This window comes from Rhinoraja longicauda, chromosome 29, assembly GCF_053455715.1.
Source record: "Rhinoraja longicauda isolate Sanriku21f chromosome 29, sRhiLon1.1, whole genome shotgun sequence".
Lineage (NCBI taxonomy): Eukaryota > Metazoa > Chordata > Chondrichthyes > Rajiformes > Arhynchobatidae > Rhinoraja > Rhinoraja longicauda.
The window spans coordinates 15,921,113-15,939,195 of record NC_135981.1 but is presented as its reverse complement, the minus strand read 5'-3'; the positions used below and the strand labels follow the sequence as shown (position 1 = coordinate 15,939,195).

Here is an 18,083-nt window from a genome sequence, read left to right as displayed (position 1 = left end):
ATCAACCTCAAAATAACCAAGCAGTCTAGCTGCAGTCCTTGTTTTTCCTTAGTTCATAACTTCATAAGTTATAGGAGCAGAAATGGGCCATTCGGCCCATCAAGTCTACTCCGCCATTCAATCATGGCTGATCTATCTTTCCCTCCAACCTCGTTGTAGTGCCTTCTCCCCACAACCCTTGACACCCGTACTAATCAAGAATCGTTCAAACTCTGCCTTAGAAATATCTGTATAAAAATATCAAGCAATTGATGGCTTCCACAGCCCTGTGTGGCAATGAGTTGCACAGATTCACCACCCTCTGACTAAAGAAATTCCTCCTCATCTCATTTACTTTTATTCATTTTGATTTGTACGATGCCACTGTGTTAGCAAACCACACAAAGCTTCATCTTTCAATGATTTCAACAAACTGGTTTAGTTTAGTTTAATGACACAACGTGGACACAGGCCCTTCAGCCCACCGAGTCCAGGCCAGTCGACCACCCATACACTAGCTCTATGTTATACCAGTTTCGCATCCTACACACTAGGGGAGATTTATAGAAGCTATAAACCTGCACGTCTTTGGAATTGGGGGGGAGACCGGAACACCCGGACAAAACCCAAGTGGTCATCGAGAGAACATACTAACTCTATACAGATAGCACCCACAGTCAAGATCGAACCTGGTTCTCTGGCTCAACTGTGTGCAATGAACGCAATGGCCAGTTTTCAGATCCTCCCTTCCTGCCTTGAAACCCAAGCATTAAAGACACTGTGATCAAGAAGCCAGGATCCCTAATATGGCTAACCTGGACGAGTCCTTACAGGTTACAATGTGTGCTTTCAGACGTTAAGAACAATGGAGTCATGGAGCTATAAGGCACGGACATGTGCTCTTTGAGACCTAGCTTGATCAATCTCCCTGTACCTTGCCTTGGCAATGTCCTTGTAGATCTGTACTTGACCTGGAGGTCAGGGTTCTCAGACTCCTGTACCTCCTTCCCAAAGGGTGGCAAGGTGGGAGCTGGTTTTGTCAAGAACCGTTAAAGGCGGGAAATTTGAAAGAATAGTGAAGAGGTGATTAATTAGAGCTGCAAATCAGGCTATGAAGTGAAACATTGCTGGGGTTCTTGCACAGGTGAGATGTGTAGCTCCAACAGTACGTTAGCGCAGCGGTAGAGTTGCTGCCATACAGCGCTTGCAGTGCCAGAGACCCGGGTTCGATCCCGACTCTGGGTGCTGTCTGTACTGAGTCTGTGGGTTTTTTCCTAGATCTGTGGTTTCCTCCCGCACTCCAACGACGTACAGGTTCGTAGGTTAAAATGTAATTGGCTTGGTAAATTTGAAAATTGTCCCTAGTGTGTGTACGAGAGTGTTAATCTGCAGGGATCGCAGGTCGGCGCGGACCCGGTGGGCCGAAGGGCCTGTTTCCGCGCTGTATCTCTAAACTAAACAACATGTTCCAATGGCCTTTGGTGTTTTCAGGTGGCTGGTGAGCGATACGTGTACAAGTTTGTCTGTGAGCCGGAAGCGCTCTTCTCCCTGGCGTTCCCTGACAACCAGCGGCCACTGTTGAAGTCGGAATTTGATCGGCACGTGAACGAGGAGGACACTGTACCCCTGTCACACCTGGATGAGACCACCAGCTACATGGCAGACGCTGGCTGCATCAACTCACAGCACTACAACAAAGGATACATGTATTGATCAGGGGGACACTTGGTTTTTAATCTCTCTAATTGCACTGCGATAACTATTAGGAGCCGGTAATAATTATACATTAGAGTCTGTTGCTTCAGAAGTACCTATAACCTGGGATATAAAGTCATAACCTGCATGGTTGGTTTGTCTGCTTCGTTCTTGCCTACATCTCACCCCATTACATACAGTACACACCCTCTGCAAGTAACTTTGGTACTTAGAGGTAATGATTCATCCCCAAGAGAGCCGAGCGCTAATTCATGGCTCCAACCCATGAAATATTCTTGTTTCTTTTCAATAAGCTTCCTTTGAAAACTGTTACTCGGTGCTTTATTGTGGAGTCATTCTATGCAACTTTCCTTGTAAATTCTGTCAGAATATTTTGGTGAATATATGAGGGACATTCAGATGCTCGTCACTGCCAAGTGGACAGATGTTCCTTCCTTTCGTACTTCAACACGGTTTCTATCCCTTGCTGTGCAAAACGTCTGTATATTATTGTCACGTTGACTTGTAAGAATCCTGTTTGACCATTAATCTCCTAGGTGGATTTTCAAGTTGGAGTCTCCTGTTAGTTTCCCAGTGGCAGCTCATGTCTGCTACACCATTTAGCACATCTCTATGTGATAGGAAAATCAACACTGGCTGCAAACATGTCCCACCAAGAATATACCCTTGGTCATTGCATCAAGAGATTTTATTAAAGACTGTGTTATTCATTCTGTTTTAAGCATCTTAAGAGGACAGCCTGTCTATTTTGGGCATTCAAACTTGATAATGCAAATTAGTTTTATGATAAAGAAATAAAGAAACAGAAAATGCTGGGCTCATTCAGCAGGTCGGGCTGCATCTGTAGAAGGAGAAACCCAGTTAAGTGCTGGAAGATGGGAGAATGAATGGTCTTGGTTCTGAAACATATCCACAGTGCTGCCAGAACTGCTGAGCACTTCATATTCTTGTTCAGAATTCTAACATCTGTGGGGTTTTTTTTTTTTAAATCACTTACGATGAATTATCTATTAATATTAATGAGAATAACAGTTCAATGCCTAAAAGAAATTATCATTCTGAAAGGCACAGAAAGCTGGAGTAACTCAGCAGGACAGGCAGCATCTCTGGAGAGAAGGAATGGGTGACGTTTTCGGGTCGAGACCCTTCTTCACACTAGTCTGAATCATTAGTATCATATCATATCATATATATACAGCGCGGAAACAGGCCTTTTTGGCCCACCAAGTCCGCGCCGCCCAGCGATCCTCGCACATCAACACTATCCTACACACACTAGGGACAATTTTTTACATTTACCCAGTCAAATTAACCTACATACCTGTACGTCTTTGGAGTATCATTCAGAAAGTTTGCTTGATTCAAATGATCTGAGCAATTATCTGGTTAAATTCCAACAAGAGAAGGAATTAAAAAAAGAATAAATATGAGAAGCCAAACAAATTCTTCTTGTAAGCAGGAGGTGTTGTTTTGTTCCGTAGCCCTGCCGAGCAGAAAAGCAATTAACAGTGACTAAGTGAAGATTTTCCATGGTAAGCCCAGTGAATATTGCACTCCAAGCATGAGATTTCAATTCACCACAAGTCACAACCTCGGCATAATATTGAATTGGAGAGCTAGTTTAGCTTGTTTTAGAGATACAGCACGGAAACAGGCACTTTGGTTAACCGAGACCGTGCCGACCAATGATCACCCTGTACACTAGCACAAGCAAACACACTAGGGACAATTTGCAATTTTATCAAATCCAATTAACCTACAAACCTGTACATCTTTAGAGCGTGGGAGGAAACCGGAACACGCGGAGAAAACTCACGGGGAGAACGTACAAACTCCATACAGACAGCAGCCGTAGTCAGGATCTGTCAGGCAGCAACTCTACCGCTGCACCACTGTGCTGGCCATAATCTTGGTCACCTTGACCAGCTGATAAGCTTCAGTTCATAAAAAGCTCTTTTGAAAGTCAACACTTTCAAATCTGTTGGTCCTCTTTAACTGGAAGGTAATGAAAGAGTGTTTTATTAATTAGAATAAAAATATCAGTCAAACTTTTCTCCAAAATCCAGGGCGAATTTAAGGAATGTACTTTTGGTTCAACTTAAGATGGGATGAGGCATTGCTAATTATTATCAGTGATTATTATTCCGTGGAACTTAAAGTGTTTTGCAAATGGAGATACGGAAATAAATAATGAAACACAACTGATTATTGGACACGAGATTCACACGTAGTTTCTGAGGTAAATGTGGAACTGAGGCTTTAACTACAGGTGTTGATGGAATCCAACTGTAACGTCCTCACAAATGCATTGAGGGATATTGGTTTATTTATGAAGCCAGAACACTTAACTAACGTACATGATTAATTCCTCAGAATCCTACAACAGAATATGTTCCAGTCAGTCTCATTGGTATACATCAGGCACTCCACATGAATCTTAGTCCAACAGGATCACCTGTATGTCCGCATACATAGATAGACAATAAACAATAGGTGCAGGAGTAGGCCATTCGGCCCCTCGAGACAGCACCAGCATTCAATGTGATCATGGCTGATCATTCTCAAGCAGTACCCCGTTCCTGTTCTCCCCATACCCCCTAACTCCGCTATCCTTAAGAGTTCTTTCTAGCTCTCTCTTGAATGCATTCAAGAGAATTGGCATCCACTGCCTTCTGAGGCAGAGAATTACATAGATTGCCCATGCACAAAGTGCGATTTGCCTATGCACCTGACCTTAAAAGCCCTGTCATATCTTTAATCAGATCGGGATCTACTATCGTCGTACTAAACTGGCACAAAATTTTGCATGAATTAACCATGTCAATGAGTCGGCAGGATGACTGATGTGGGAAGTGATGGTGTCATCGTCAGGGATTGTTTTAGCATCCTATAGTTGGTCCAGGAGTTGGGGGGATTTTAAGTGAGCATGCAGGAATGAGGTAAGGGATGGTGCTAAAATAATTAACAACACAAAGTGCCGTAGTAAGAGCGGGATAAGCAGGTTCTCTGGAGAACATGGACAGGCGAGACTTCAGGCCGGGACCCTTCAGACCTTTTTCCAGAGATGATTCCAGCATTTTTGCTTCTGCGAGCTAGCGTCTGCGGTTCCTTGTTTCTACGTGCTAAACTAATTCTCTGAGTCAGGTCGTATTTTAATCCCTCTCATAAAATGCTGGCAAAGAACAAGAAGTGGGCCAATCCCTTCCGAGCACAATATCCAGCCTGTGTTTTTCTCAATTACCCTGTATGTCCCATTTTGTCCAAACACCATCTCAGGAACATCTTCAGCAAGGCCAAAGTCAGAACAGCAGTCTTGCTGTTTTGCCAGTGGTAAGGAGAGAGAAGCTTTATTCATGAAGTGCTGTTGCTCATTGAGACGTTACTCACAGATTATTTATATTACAGTCTCCATTCCATCAATAAACAGTTTCAAGATGAACCTTCAAGTAGAAGCAGGCTACTTGTGAAATTGGCATAATGATCAGGGCATGGAGTGACAAACAGAAACACAAAGCTGGAAGATGCACAGGTTTTCTCAATATTTCCAGAAAATAAGGAGTAATCAGTGCCATTCAACCTTTGTCGGAAAACCTGTCTGGAATAGTGGTGGCTGCAGAGTGCGGGGAAGGTTGTAGTTGCCTAGTGTGTTGAGCAATGGATGCAACTATAAATTATTCATCCCTTTTAAGTTGACTACCTCCAATGTTGCGTTGTACTAATCCATGTTAGTCCCGTTCCCGCGAGACTCTCGCTTTGTTTCGAAAGGAAGAGAAGACGAGTGTGGCGGCAGGATATTAAAGCAAGTCGAAGCTGTAACGTTGTGTGAGTTTGTAGTGAGCATTGCGCAGGGAGTGGATGGTGCTGACGATGCATGTTTAAAGAGTCCTATTCCCCTTGGTACCTGGCCAATATGGACAACCTCTAAGCACTTTGCATCTGAGTTGTGCAAAGTCTGAGACAATCAAGTTTGAAGATCTCCATTTAAAAAATATATAAATTAATGTTTGAACATATTTTCCTTTATTTTGAGGTGCAGGTGAAGACTGCTAACTTTGGCATCCTGTAACCATTTGGGTGTAAAGGTAGGTTGCCTATTGCCATTGTGAATGTCATGGTATTATACCCTACATCCCACTGGCTTGCTCGAATTAAATGTTATACTGTTACCTGAGCTGTTGTACTCTTCTCCTGAAAGGCCTGTTCATCTGGCCTTTTAAGCTGAAAGTTGATGCCAAGGAATGCATGTACCTAATGAAAGAAAGCAACAAAGTTTTAGAGGGATATGGGCCAAACGCAAGCGAGTGGGACTAGCTTAGATGGGGCATCTTGGACGAGATGGGCCAAGGGCCTTTTTCTGAGCTGTGTGATTCAATGACTCAAAGGGTGTATCAAGCTTAAAACATTGTTGTGCTTTTTAAGGTTTGTTCATTTTGTTTGCTGGGGAATGTATTGGTTGCTGGAGTCTGATCCAGTGGATATGGATCATGTATAAACCTAGGCAGAGAATGCAAGTGACCTACTTAATAATGGGAGGTGCAGTTGAATAGCCAAGGTATCCTGGTCCATGTGGGTACATCACAGGAGCCAGTAACAATTTAGTTTATTGTCACCTGTACCGAGGTACAGTGAAAAACTTTTGTTGCCTGTTATCCAGTCAGTGGAAAGACAATACATGATTACAATCTACGAGCCATTTACAGTGTAGGAATTGAGATTTAAGAGCGTGGATGGATTGTAATATGTGATTGTAGATCTGCTTCTGTGGCTAGCATGCAAATAGTCGCCTGGGTTGGGCGCCATCTTGGCAACAGTCAGGAGCAGGCATCTCATTATCATTTAACTCGGCACTAATCGATAATTAATTTGGCTCCTTGGTTCATTTACGTAGTGCCTTTGCCAACTCTGGAATTGGAAGACCATTTAATTTTTTTTTCAATGGACAGCTGGATAAAAAGACAGAACAGTGTTTTAATGAAAAGGAAACCTCAGAATAACGGTGGACTGTGTTACCCACAGTGAGTGCGCAGGCCCATTTTGTGATGTGGTTTGTTTTTTCAAAAGCTCACTGCTCAATGGGTCTTTATCCAGCATGTCATAAATGCTTTATTTAGAATCTCAGTGTAGATCCAACAGGAGCCTGTGAGAGAAATAAACCAGAGGCAGTGCTGGCACACAAAATCCAGTCATCAGCGTCCTCCCCTCTGCTAAAGGTTTAATCACTGCTCAGGGTGGATTGCTTGACACATAACCAGCGATCAAATTTGCCATTCATAAACTTCACATCCAGCTGAATGGTTTGATCACAGATGGCGGGTGGTCTTTCAACCCCTGAACCCCAAGGACTTAGTGGATTTATTGTACGTTTCTGACGGTGTCTGTTGTATGGGTTGGCTTTAAATGGAAATACTTACGTTTATGTAGATCCTGTCAGGAATTTCTCAAAAGAGTTTTATAAGCAACAAAGTAATGTGAACTGTAGTCACTGGTGCAGTGTGATAAAAACCTAGCTTACTCTCCCCCCTATCCTTTACCCCTCCTCCTCCCCCCAATGAAATGCAAGGTACCAGCAGAGGGCCTTGGTGTCTGACATCCGCCCTATGATGGGGCATCGTGGTTGGCATGGACCAGTAGGGCCGAAGGGCCTGTTTCCATGCTCTATGACCACCATCTTTGCATTGGATGATCTAGGTTTTCAATGAGCAGAGTGACATTCCCTCATTTTTACTTGGAGTTGACATCCTAGAATGTTGCCCGGTCTCTGAAATGTGTTTTGACCCAAAAACCATCCAACCTAGAGGCAGTAGATGCTATCAGCTGAACCACCAACTTACCCTCTGTTTCATTCAATAGGCTCAGTCTGCTGAGAGGCAGATGATATAAAGAGCAGGCCTGCCCACCCACAAACCCTTCTTCTCTTGTTGTCCTCCAGAGAGTCTTTGAGGAAGTGGCAGTCGAAGATGAGAATGTTTATGCTTTGCTGTCCTTGTGGTCATAGAGCTTGTTGAAACTCCCAAAGCTCACCCTTGATTAAGGACAATCAGCACCTGTGGAAAATTGCCTAGGCAACAAAGAAATGACAGGAAATTGTCAAGAAAATATATATCATCTTTATTTTCTAGACATTAAGGATAGTGGCAGGAATATCATTGCATTCAGTCACTTTGTAGCATTGTAGATGTAGCATGTCAATCATAATGATCAGAGTTTAGGAACTGGGAACTTTAACAAAATGTGTCTTTTAACCGGAATGATTAAAACAGCGGATTGAAGCTGTCCTCCAACCTCTCAGGCAACTAAATTCTTCTTTTTCCTTATAAGTCCTGTAAACATCAGCAGTGGGTTGAAAGCTTTGCTTTGCTTGTTTGAGCATGGAACAAGATTCAATCGTGGACGGGCACAAAGTGCTGGAGTTATTCAGGGAGGCAGGCAGCACTTCTAGAGAAAATGGATAGGTGACGTTTTGGGTCGGGCCCTTCTTCAGACTCGAAACATCGCCTGTCCATTTTCTCGAATGATGCTGCCTAACCGCTGAATTACTCTAGCAATTTATGTCTATCTTTGGTATAAGCCAGCATCTGCAGTTCCTTTTTCTATTCAGCTTCAATCATTTCCTGGCTTTTGAATCTCCTCAAAGATAGCATTAAAAGCGATCATTGAGTAAGATAACACCACTGGCATTGATGGTGTCCGTGTTGTTGGTGTGAAGTACAGTTAAGGCACTGCGTCTGGAACTCGAGGCCATTTCAATGCCAACGTCAGGAGGTCCCGGTGGCAACACTGAATGTGGGGAGGGAAGTGATTACACACAACTCATTCAACTAAATTAATCTAAAAGGTCGATTACACAGATTTAATTTGTTGCTTTTTAATATTATTGTGGCCCAAGATATTCTGTTATTTCTTTCAGCTCGGCAAGATAAGGTGATCATACAAATGTAAATAATGTAATCTCATTTTTTCAAGGATTTTTTGCATAAAATAGTTGAACAGTGAAGTCAATGACTACGAGTGATGTCGTTGTCATTCATTTGTAAATGAATATTATTCAATAAATTGAAATCATTATCCATTCAGTCATTCAGGTTTGCTGTTTTTTGAGTTTTACAACATCTGATGTTTCCTTATTCAAAACATCAAGACTTAAACATCACTCACTCTCGGAAAAGTAGATAGGAACTGGACCTTATCTGTTATTACATTTCATGAGCTGTCAGAGGAGGTACTTAAGGAAGATACCACGACAACATTTAAAATGCATTTGGACAGGTACATAGTGAGGAAAGGTTTAAAGGGATGTGGGTCAGACACAGACTAATGGGACTAGCTTGAATTAGTTTGCATGGTCGAATTGGGCTGAAGGGCCTGTTTCTGCACTGTATGGCTCTGTCTCAAAAATACAATGAAACAATTGCTCAATTTTCTTTATGTTGGCAACCTGGTCAGGCACAGCAAGAATCCTTAAAACAGATATAAAATGATATATTCATAAACCAAGCTCTCAGCAAGAGCAATAGGTAGATTTGTGGGCCTGTCAGCTTCTGGAGCCATTCAATAGGATCGTGGCTGATCCAACATTCTTCAGGTCCACCTTTCCTGCCCCTTCCTCATAACCCATGATCCCCTGAATCTTTACAAACTTTTCTCCTAAACCCCAATGAGTTGAATCCCAGTCTGTTTAAACCTTCGTGGGCTAATCCATGCCACCTTCATTCCAGTGAACCTGGTCTGAACCTTCCCCAAGGTAATTCTATTTCTTTAAAAGGGGGGGGGTCACAAATTGTTCGCAGTACTTTAGACATGGTCTCACAAGTGCCGTTACAGTAAGACCTCCCTGCTTTTATACTCCAACCCTTTTGGTATGAGGTCAATATTCTATGAGTTTTCTCCACTGTCTGATACTCTTGTGTGTCTCCTGGACAAGGACTTTGTGCTGCAAATTTCTGTAGATCGTTTAAATAATACTGTATGCTTTTGATCTTGCAAAATGAACTTCATATTTTCCCGTATTCTAATCCCTTTGCACACTCATGTTACCTATGAATATCTCGAAAACCCTTCCCACACTCTTTTCCCATAAGCTGAAGACTTCCCCACAGTCTGAAGAAGGGCCCTAGCCTGAAAGGTCACCTAACCAGGGATGTTGCCGGACCCACCGAGTTACGCCAACACTCTGTGTCCTTTTATTGTAAACCAACATCTGCAATTCCTTGTTTCTAAAAGCTTCTTGTAATCCCTTCACAAATTGCCTTCTCACCTTTTCTTGCATCGTCTGCTAGTATAGAACTTTATTGTCATTCGGTACAAGTACCGAACGAAATTACAGCAGTCACAAAACACAACAAAAAAAAGAAAAAAGTACACAGGACACAGGACCCCAAGACAAACATCCATCACAGTGAGTCCAAACACCCCCTCACTGTGATGGAAGGCAACAAAACTTCCACTCTCTTCCCCCCACGCCCACGGACAGGCAGCTCGACCCCTAACGAGGCGACCGACACGCACAGCCCCCGCAAGGGGATGGAAGGCCCCGCGGCCGAGCCGCACCGGGTACTGAAACTTCCCGCGGCCGAGCCGCGCCAGGCACTGAAACGTCCCGCGGCCGAGCCGCGCCGGCGATGTTAAGTCCAGCGGCCGAGCCGCGCCGGGCGATGGAAGGCCCCGCGGCCGCGCCGCACCGGGCACTGAAACGTCCCGCGGCCGTACCGGGCGATGGAAGGCCGCGCCGGGTGCTGAACCGTTCCGCGGCCGAGCCGCGCCGGCGATGCTAAGTCCAGCGGCCGAGCCACGCCGGGCGATGCAAGGCCCCGCAGGCGATGGAAGGCCCCGTGGCCGAGCTGCGCCCCGGGGAAGAGACCTAATAAAAGAGAGGTTTCCCCCGCCCCACCCCACCCCCCCACCCCACACACTTACACAGCCAAAAACAGAAACAAAAACCAACCCAACACCGACACACAAACAAAAAAAAAGGAAAAAGTACAGACAGACTGCCAGAGAGCCGCAGCCGTTAGGCGCAGCCACACGTGCTAATCTGCCTACTGTACATTCGCTTCCATTTCTGTACAACTTCTCTACATCGGCGAGACCAAACGCAGGCTCGGCGATCGTTTTGCTCAACACCTCCGCTCAGTCCGTCTTAACCAACCTGATTTTCCGGTGGCTCAGCACTTTAACTCCTCCTTCCATTCCCAATCTGAACTATCTGTCCTGGGCCTCCTCCATTGCCAGAATAAGGCCCAGCACAAATTGGAGGAACAGCACCTCATATTTCGCTTGGGTAGTTTACACCCCAGCGGTATCAACATTGACATCTCTAACTTTCAGATAGTCCTGCTTTCCCTCTCTATCCCTTCCCCCTTCCCAGTTCTCCCACCAGTCTTCCTGTCTCCTACTACATCCTTTCGTTGTCCCGCCCCATGCCCTGACATCAGTTCGAAGAAGGGTCCTGACCCGAAGCGTCACCCATTCCTTCTCTCCAGAGATGCTGCCTGACCCGCTGAGTTACTTCAGCATTTTGTGTCTACCTTCAATTAAAATCAGCATCTGCAGTTTTCTTTCTTTCCTACACGTCACCTATCCATGTTCACCTGAGATGCTGTCTCACCTGCTGAGTTACTCCAGCACTTTGTGTCTTCTCCTGATCTGAAATATCGCTTGTCCATCCTCTCCTCAGATGCTGCCTGACCCATTGAATTCCGGCATCTGCAGTTCCTTGTTTCTACACCAGTTCAGGGCCCTTCTCCAGACTTACCTCTGGAAGTACCATAGCTTTGTTTAATAACTTGTATTCACTGGAGTTTAGAAGGATGAGAGGGGATCTTATAGAAACATGTAACATTATAAAAGGACTGGACAAGCTAGATGCAGGAAAAATGTTCCCAATGTTGGGCGAGTCCAGAACCAGGGGCCACAGTCTTAGAATAAAGGGGATGCCATTTAAAACTGAGGTGAGAAAAAACGTTTTCACCCAGAGAGTTGTGAATTTGTGGAATTCTCTGCCACAGAGGGCAGTGGAAGCCAAATCACTGGATGGATTTAAGAGAGAGTTAGATGGAGCTCTAGGGGCTAGTGGAATCAAGGGATATGGGGAGAAGGCAGGCACGGGGTATTGTTTGGGGACGATCAGCCATGATCACAATGAATGGCGGTGCTGGCTCGAAGGGCCGAATGGCCTCCTCCTGCACCTATTTTCTATGTTTCTATATTTCTATCTAATAGGCTTTCCGCTCTGAAAAGTCCTTGGCCTATTAAATTGCAAATTATCAGTTTTAAGATCGCATGGATTGCTATGCCTGCAGTAAAAGAAATTATGGGTGAAAAATCGGACGATATGTTTTAAATTCCCCAGAATACATATCCTGAATTTCAGCGTGGATTCAATTATCACCAAGATATAAAACTATCGCAGAATATCAGTAAAGTTTTAGAAGATTCCAACACTACCATTTTATAAAAATATGCATTTTCTCCACATTATGCATGTTTGATTTTGTTCCTGGAACTAATCTTCAACTTAAGCCACAAGGAAATACATGGACACATCTAAATACCACATTATTTGCCTTTGATATTTTGGCCGAGAGATAAGCGATCTCCACAAAGGAAACACTATTCACCTCTGCACACACAACGATAGCCTTACAGAGTCGATTTGTTACAGATTACGTTACAGTCCTGTGTGCGCTGTGAGTGTTCAGGCTCCAACTTCAAGGGCTAGTGTTTCCGTCTGTGGCTCTACGTGTCTAACTTGGCCTGAACAGCTTCACAGTGCGCAGTTTTATGAACTGAATCAAATATCTTTCAGTGCATGCCACATGGCTAGCCTTCAGGACAAACTACAGTGAGTCGAGTTGGAGACTAGAAGAAGCTTGGATATGCCTGTATAGTAGCCAGAATGAAACACTTTACGTTACAATTTTTAATACAATAACATACAAATATTTTTTTTAATCTTAAAGCCATTGGGAAAAGATGGATAACTTTGCTTCATGGATATTGGTCACCCAATTAATTTACAACTTTTTAATAAAATATCTTGTAAGCTAATAATTTCACTGTGGTCTTTGTATCCAATGTAGTCAGATGTTGTTTTCGAGTCTCTTTAGTTAGAGATGCAGCATGGAAACAGGCCCACTGAGTCCCCACTGACCATCAATCACCTGTTCACACTCGTTCTATGTCATCCCACTTTCTCATCCACTCCCTACACACCAGGGTCGCCTACTGTCCCGTATTAGCCGGGACATCCCTTATTTTGGGTTAAATTAGATTGTCCCGTACCGGACCGCCCTTGTCCCGTATGAGTAGGGTTGCCAACTTCCTCACTCCCAAATACGGGAGAAAGGGTGACGTCACCGCCCCGCGCCCCGCGCCCCGCGCCCCGCGCCCCGCATGACCTCACCCAGCCAGCGGCCACGTGCCCCCGCTCCACCAATGGCGGCCGCCATTGGTGGAGCGGGAGCACGTGGCCGCTGGCTGGGTGAGGTCACGCGGGGCGCGGGACGGTGACGTCACCTTGTCCCGTATTTGGGAGTGAGGAAGTTGGCAACCCTACTACACACAAAGGGAAGAATGTACAGTGGGCCGATTAACCTACACACCTACACATCCTTAGGATGTAGGAAAAAGAAGGAAACCTACGCAGTCACGGGGCGAATGTGCAAACTCCACAGAGAACTGCACCTGAGGTCAGGATTGAACCCGGGTCTCTGGCGCTGTGAGGCAGCAGCTCTACCAACATGCGCCACTGTGCCACTCATATGTGTACTTGTGCATAGTATGATCTGATTCAACCAGAAAGACATTCAAGCAGAAGCTGTTCTCTGTACCTCAGTACACGGGATATTAATAGATCAACATAAGGTATCGCAAAATGCTGGAGTAACTCAGCAGGTCAGGCAGCATCTCAGGACAGAAGGAATGGGTGACGTTTCGGGTCGAGATCCTTCTTCAGACCCGACCGGAAATGTCACCCGTTCCTTCTCTCCTGAGATGCTGCCTGACCCGCTGAGTTACTCCAGCATTTTGTGATACCTTCGATTTGTAGCAGCATCTGCAGTTATTTTCCTACACAATAGATCAATATAAAATACGTTCGGCACAAGTGCTGACGGTCTGGTGTAGATGTGAAATCTGCAATGCTTCCCAGTGACTGGAATTCCACCAAAGACTCGGGTTTTTCCTGGAACCACTTGTTTACAAGATTAAATAAAAGCAAATTATGCATGAATTTCTTCCCATCTCTTGCCAAAACACAGCATAAAAGCAGCTGACCTCCTTCTTCTGTGGTCCAATGCTTAGAATAAACACCAATTTAACACTGGGCTTCAAAAAGGTCTTTAACAAGATTGGCGGATGTGAACTTATTTATCCTTGGTGTAAAAAAATGGTATGCTCCCATCTTTTAGTGGCAGTGTCCTGGGCTCTCAAACTCCTGGATGTTCAGGTTTTTTTCAACGTTATTCTGTGTTAGAAAGCTGTCAGCTGAATCACAGTGGTGTCAGACCAGATAATTAGCTAGTGCTGGAGCTCAAGTGGTTTAAAGCAGTGAACCACTTTTTCCATTGCATTTCCCAATCTGGCCCAGCCTCTGCCAGACTGCTGCTGAAACCATCGTCTAATACAGCAAAACTTGGCTACTCTGATGCACTCTTGGCAGGCCTACTTGTCTGCCGCTCCATATGTTTGAGATTATCCAAAACCTTTGCCTCCCATGTCCTAACCTGTATCCCTGTGCATCTACACTCGGTCGGTCGGTGTCTGCTGGCATATCTTAAATCTCCAAATTCTTCAAGCCTCCAAGGCTTTGAATGCCCCTTTCTTTGTAACCATCTCCAGCTTTACAACCCTCTTGAGAGTCGTTTACACTGCTCCAGTTCTGGCTCCTGATTGTCTCAAAGTTTAATTGCTCTGTCACTGGACTTGCTCGTCCAAGTGTGGGGAACTCAAGCTCTGGAATTCTCACCTTAGGCTAATTCCTCGGATGAGAGTGCAGTCCTATCGCCAGCAGCTAAAGAAATTATACTGTGTTCTTTCCCCAAGACCACAAGAAATTGGAGAGAGTTGTGGATGTAGCCCAGTCCATCACACACACACCGTCAACTCCATCTACACGTCACGCTGATTCGGGAAAGCAACCAACACAATCAAAGGCCATCCCTAACCCAGTCATTTCTTCTTCTGCTCTCGGTGGGCAGAAGGTACAGAAGCTTAAAAACGAGTTCTACCATATTCAGTTTATTCCCCTTGGTTATCAGACTTCTCTTCCATAAACTAGGGTACAGTCCCGATTCCCTAACCTACATCATTGCAGACATTGGACTTTGTCTCTGGAACTATTATGCTACAATGCTGAGAAACTATATTCTGCACCCTGGTATCTTTCTCCTTGCTCTATCTCTTTGTACTTGTGTTTGGCTTGATCGCATTTATGGATAGTATTATTATATAGCACTCTATATTATGTATTATGTACTATGTAGATAGTATTATGTACAGTGTTTGGACAGCATGCAAACAAAAGCTTTTCATTGTATCTCGGTACGCATGACAGTAATAAACATACACCTAAGCTCAATTAAGAGTCAGACACAAAGAACTGCAAATGCTGGAATCATGATCTTCTTGAAACACATACGATCCTTAGGAGGCACAACAGGTAGGTAGGTGTCAGGAGGTTTCTACTAGCAGAGGACTCTTGAGTAAGGGATTATAGTTTCAAGATTGGAGGGTAGTCATTTAAAACCGAGGTGTGCAGGAAGTTCTTCTTGCAGATGGTGTTGAATTTCTGGAATACACTGTCCCAAAGAGTTGTGGAGAGCAGATGATTGGGTCTACTGGAAGAAGGAGTAGATACCTTTTTGAAAGAATAGATGAATTGAGAGACATGGCACAGAAGAAGAAATGTACGGATCAGCTACGATCATATTCAATGATAGGACAGGCTTGAGGGGCTGAGTGGCCTAGTCCTGCTCCTATTTTGGTTGGAAGATGGGGACTACACCCTAATTTAAGGGAGGACCCGTTCAGTAGTCTGATAACAGCAGAAAAGAAGCTGTTCCTGAATCTGGTCATCTTCTTCTCTCCTGTCCATCATTCAAATGTTACATCACTGTCATCGTCCGCCCTTAAAAGGAAGCAAGCTAACGGTGACGATCAGTGGGAGCCTCATTTGTACAGTGGACGATGGCGGTAGCAGAATTAGCTCAGGACACTTCCAGTTTCCAGCCCCATGACGTGGAAGCTTCTGCTATGGGGCCCCTGAATCTGGTGGTACAAGCCTTACAAGCTTTTGTCTATTCTGCCCGACCTTACAGGAGGGAAGGGAAGACGTAATGACCGGGGTCACAAGGGTTCTTGATTATATTGGCAGCTTTCCCAAGGTTGCACGAATGGTAGATGGAGGAGAGTCTGGCTTGCGATACGGATTGGACCACATTCCCAATTCTGCAATTTCTTTCATTTTCTACATTTTTCTGTTAATTCAGCAAAACAACTCAAACGTAGCTGCAGCATAAACTGTTCCAAACAACCATCTTCCACTCCCAACTCCAATAGGCGTGGCTGATTGATGGCAACAGCTTTGGGTGAAGCAGGTTGACGATTAGTCTAAGCTAACTGGTGCAGTACTCAACACACTTTTAAGTTTAATGTTCTATCTCTGGCTTTCATGAACTTCCTGTAAACTGTCCAGCAAAAACCAAGATAAAAGCACAGTGTGATTCAGAAACATTATACTCGGCAGCAAACTGCATTAAACAGTCAAAAATAGTATTTTCTGCAGGAGTACGCCAGGTTCCCTTAGCACTGCCAAGATGTTTTTGCCCTTTACCAGTCCAAGTTTTAAACTTCAAATATACTTTATGAGTGCCTGCTGAGAGACAAAGGTTACCCACTGGATTGCTGTACCTCACCTCTGAAAACCCCCCAAAACTATATTGACTAATAGATATGCGATCAAGTGGTCATTGGTTGAGGCAGGTACGATAACAGCATTTAAAAGCCAGGGAAAGGAAAGCTTTAGAGGGATATGGGCCAAACATGGACTGGCTTAGGTGGGACACCTTAGTCAGCCTGGACAAGTTGGGCTGATGGGCCTGTTTCTGTGCTGTATGACTCTAAGGCTCTATAACATGAGCTACTATCATCAAAGTTGTTGTCAGGGCAGTATATCGCCACACTGTCCCCAACATGGCACCAAAAAGTGCAGGTTTTTTTTCTGTAATTCCACATTACTCCTCATTCCACGCATTCTTCCCATATTAGTGTAACTCACCAATTTCTCATTAGACAAATGTTTTAACTAACAACCTTTAGGGCGGCATGGTGGCACAGTGGTAAAGTTGCTGCCTTACAGCACCGGAAACATGGGTCTGGTCCTCGTTACAAGTTCTGTCTGTGTGAAGTTTGTATGTTCTCCCCTGACCGCCTGAGTTTTCTCCGGGAGCTCCAGTTTCACCCACATTCCAAAGGCGTACAGGTTTGTAGGTTAATTGGCCTTGGTAAAAACTGTAAATTGTCCCACGTGTGTAGGATAGTGTTAGTGTACAGGGATCGCTGGTCAGCGTGTTCTTGGTGGGCCAAAGGGCCTGTTTCCGCGCTGTATCTCTAAACTCTAAACCTGCTCCATGACGAGCTCACCTACCGATTCATGTTGTTATCCAGGAGTGAGGATGTCTCTCCAATAACTGCCGAAGAAGCTTCCCCTTCAGTATAACTCAGCCCAGTCAAATCTCCCTTGTGTGTCCACAAGTAGGGTCATGGGAACACAGTGAGGGATGGAAACACTACCCACCTTACCCCACTCCGTCCTAGTGACCACAACCATTGCACCTCAGCCTTAACTGAGATCCACTAATTCAGGTCCAACGTTAAGCCAAACCCTGAGCAAAAAAACAAAGCGCTGGAGCAACTCAGTGGGTCAGGCAGACCTATGGAGGGAATGGGCAGGCGACATTTTGGATCAGGACCCTTCTTCAGATTGAGTGGTGGTGGGGGGGGGGGTAAGCTGAAAAAGAGAGGTGAGGGCAGGACGAGGCCTGGATGGATACAGGTGATGGGGGAGGGAGGGGGGGTTGATTGGCAGATGGGTGGAGATAGTAACAAAGGTTAGAGGTGAAAAGGAAACAAAAAAAGGGTGTCAGGTAAGGAAAGAAGAGGCTCAGTGAAATGTAAAGCCAGAGGCAGGGATATGGATGGAAAGGGATGGGAGGGGAAGAGGGTGGAATAAAAGGGAAATGTGGGGCTTTAGGGATGGGAGATGAGTGTATGGAAGGGGAAGGAACAGGTTGACTTGGGCTGTTGGGAGATGATGGGGGCAATCAGTGTGTAGTGAGGTGGGTGATACAGGGGCAAAGAAGGCCAATGGAACTTGAAATTGAAGAATTCAA

The 18,083-nt window shown here is 44.8% G+C and overlaps 1 protein-coding gene across 2 annotated transcripts in view; it reads left to right on the top strand.

Annotated features, from left to right (window-relative positions):
- The window catches only part of etv4 (ETS variant transcription factor 4), a 99,416-nt gene extending 97,203 nt beyond the window's left edge, over positions 1-2,213 (top strand). For both annotated transcript variants that reach the window (XM_078424363.1, XM_078424362.1), the window contains one exon: positions 1,471-2,213. In XM_078424363.1, the coding sequence (XP_078280489.1) occupies positions 1,471-1,692 (222 nt within the window). In that variant the 3' untranslated portion in view covers positions 1,693-2,213. The remainder of the gene's footprint in view (positions 1-1,470) is intronic.
- Positions 2,214-18,083: the final 15,870 nt, after the last annotated feature.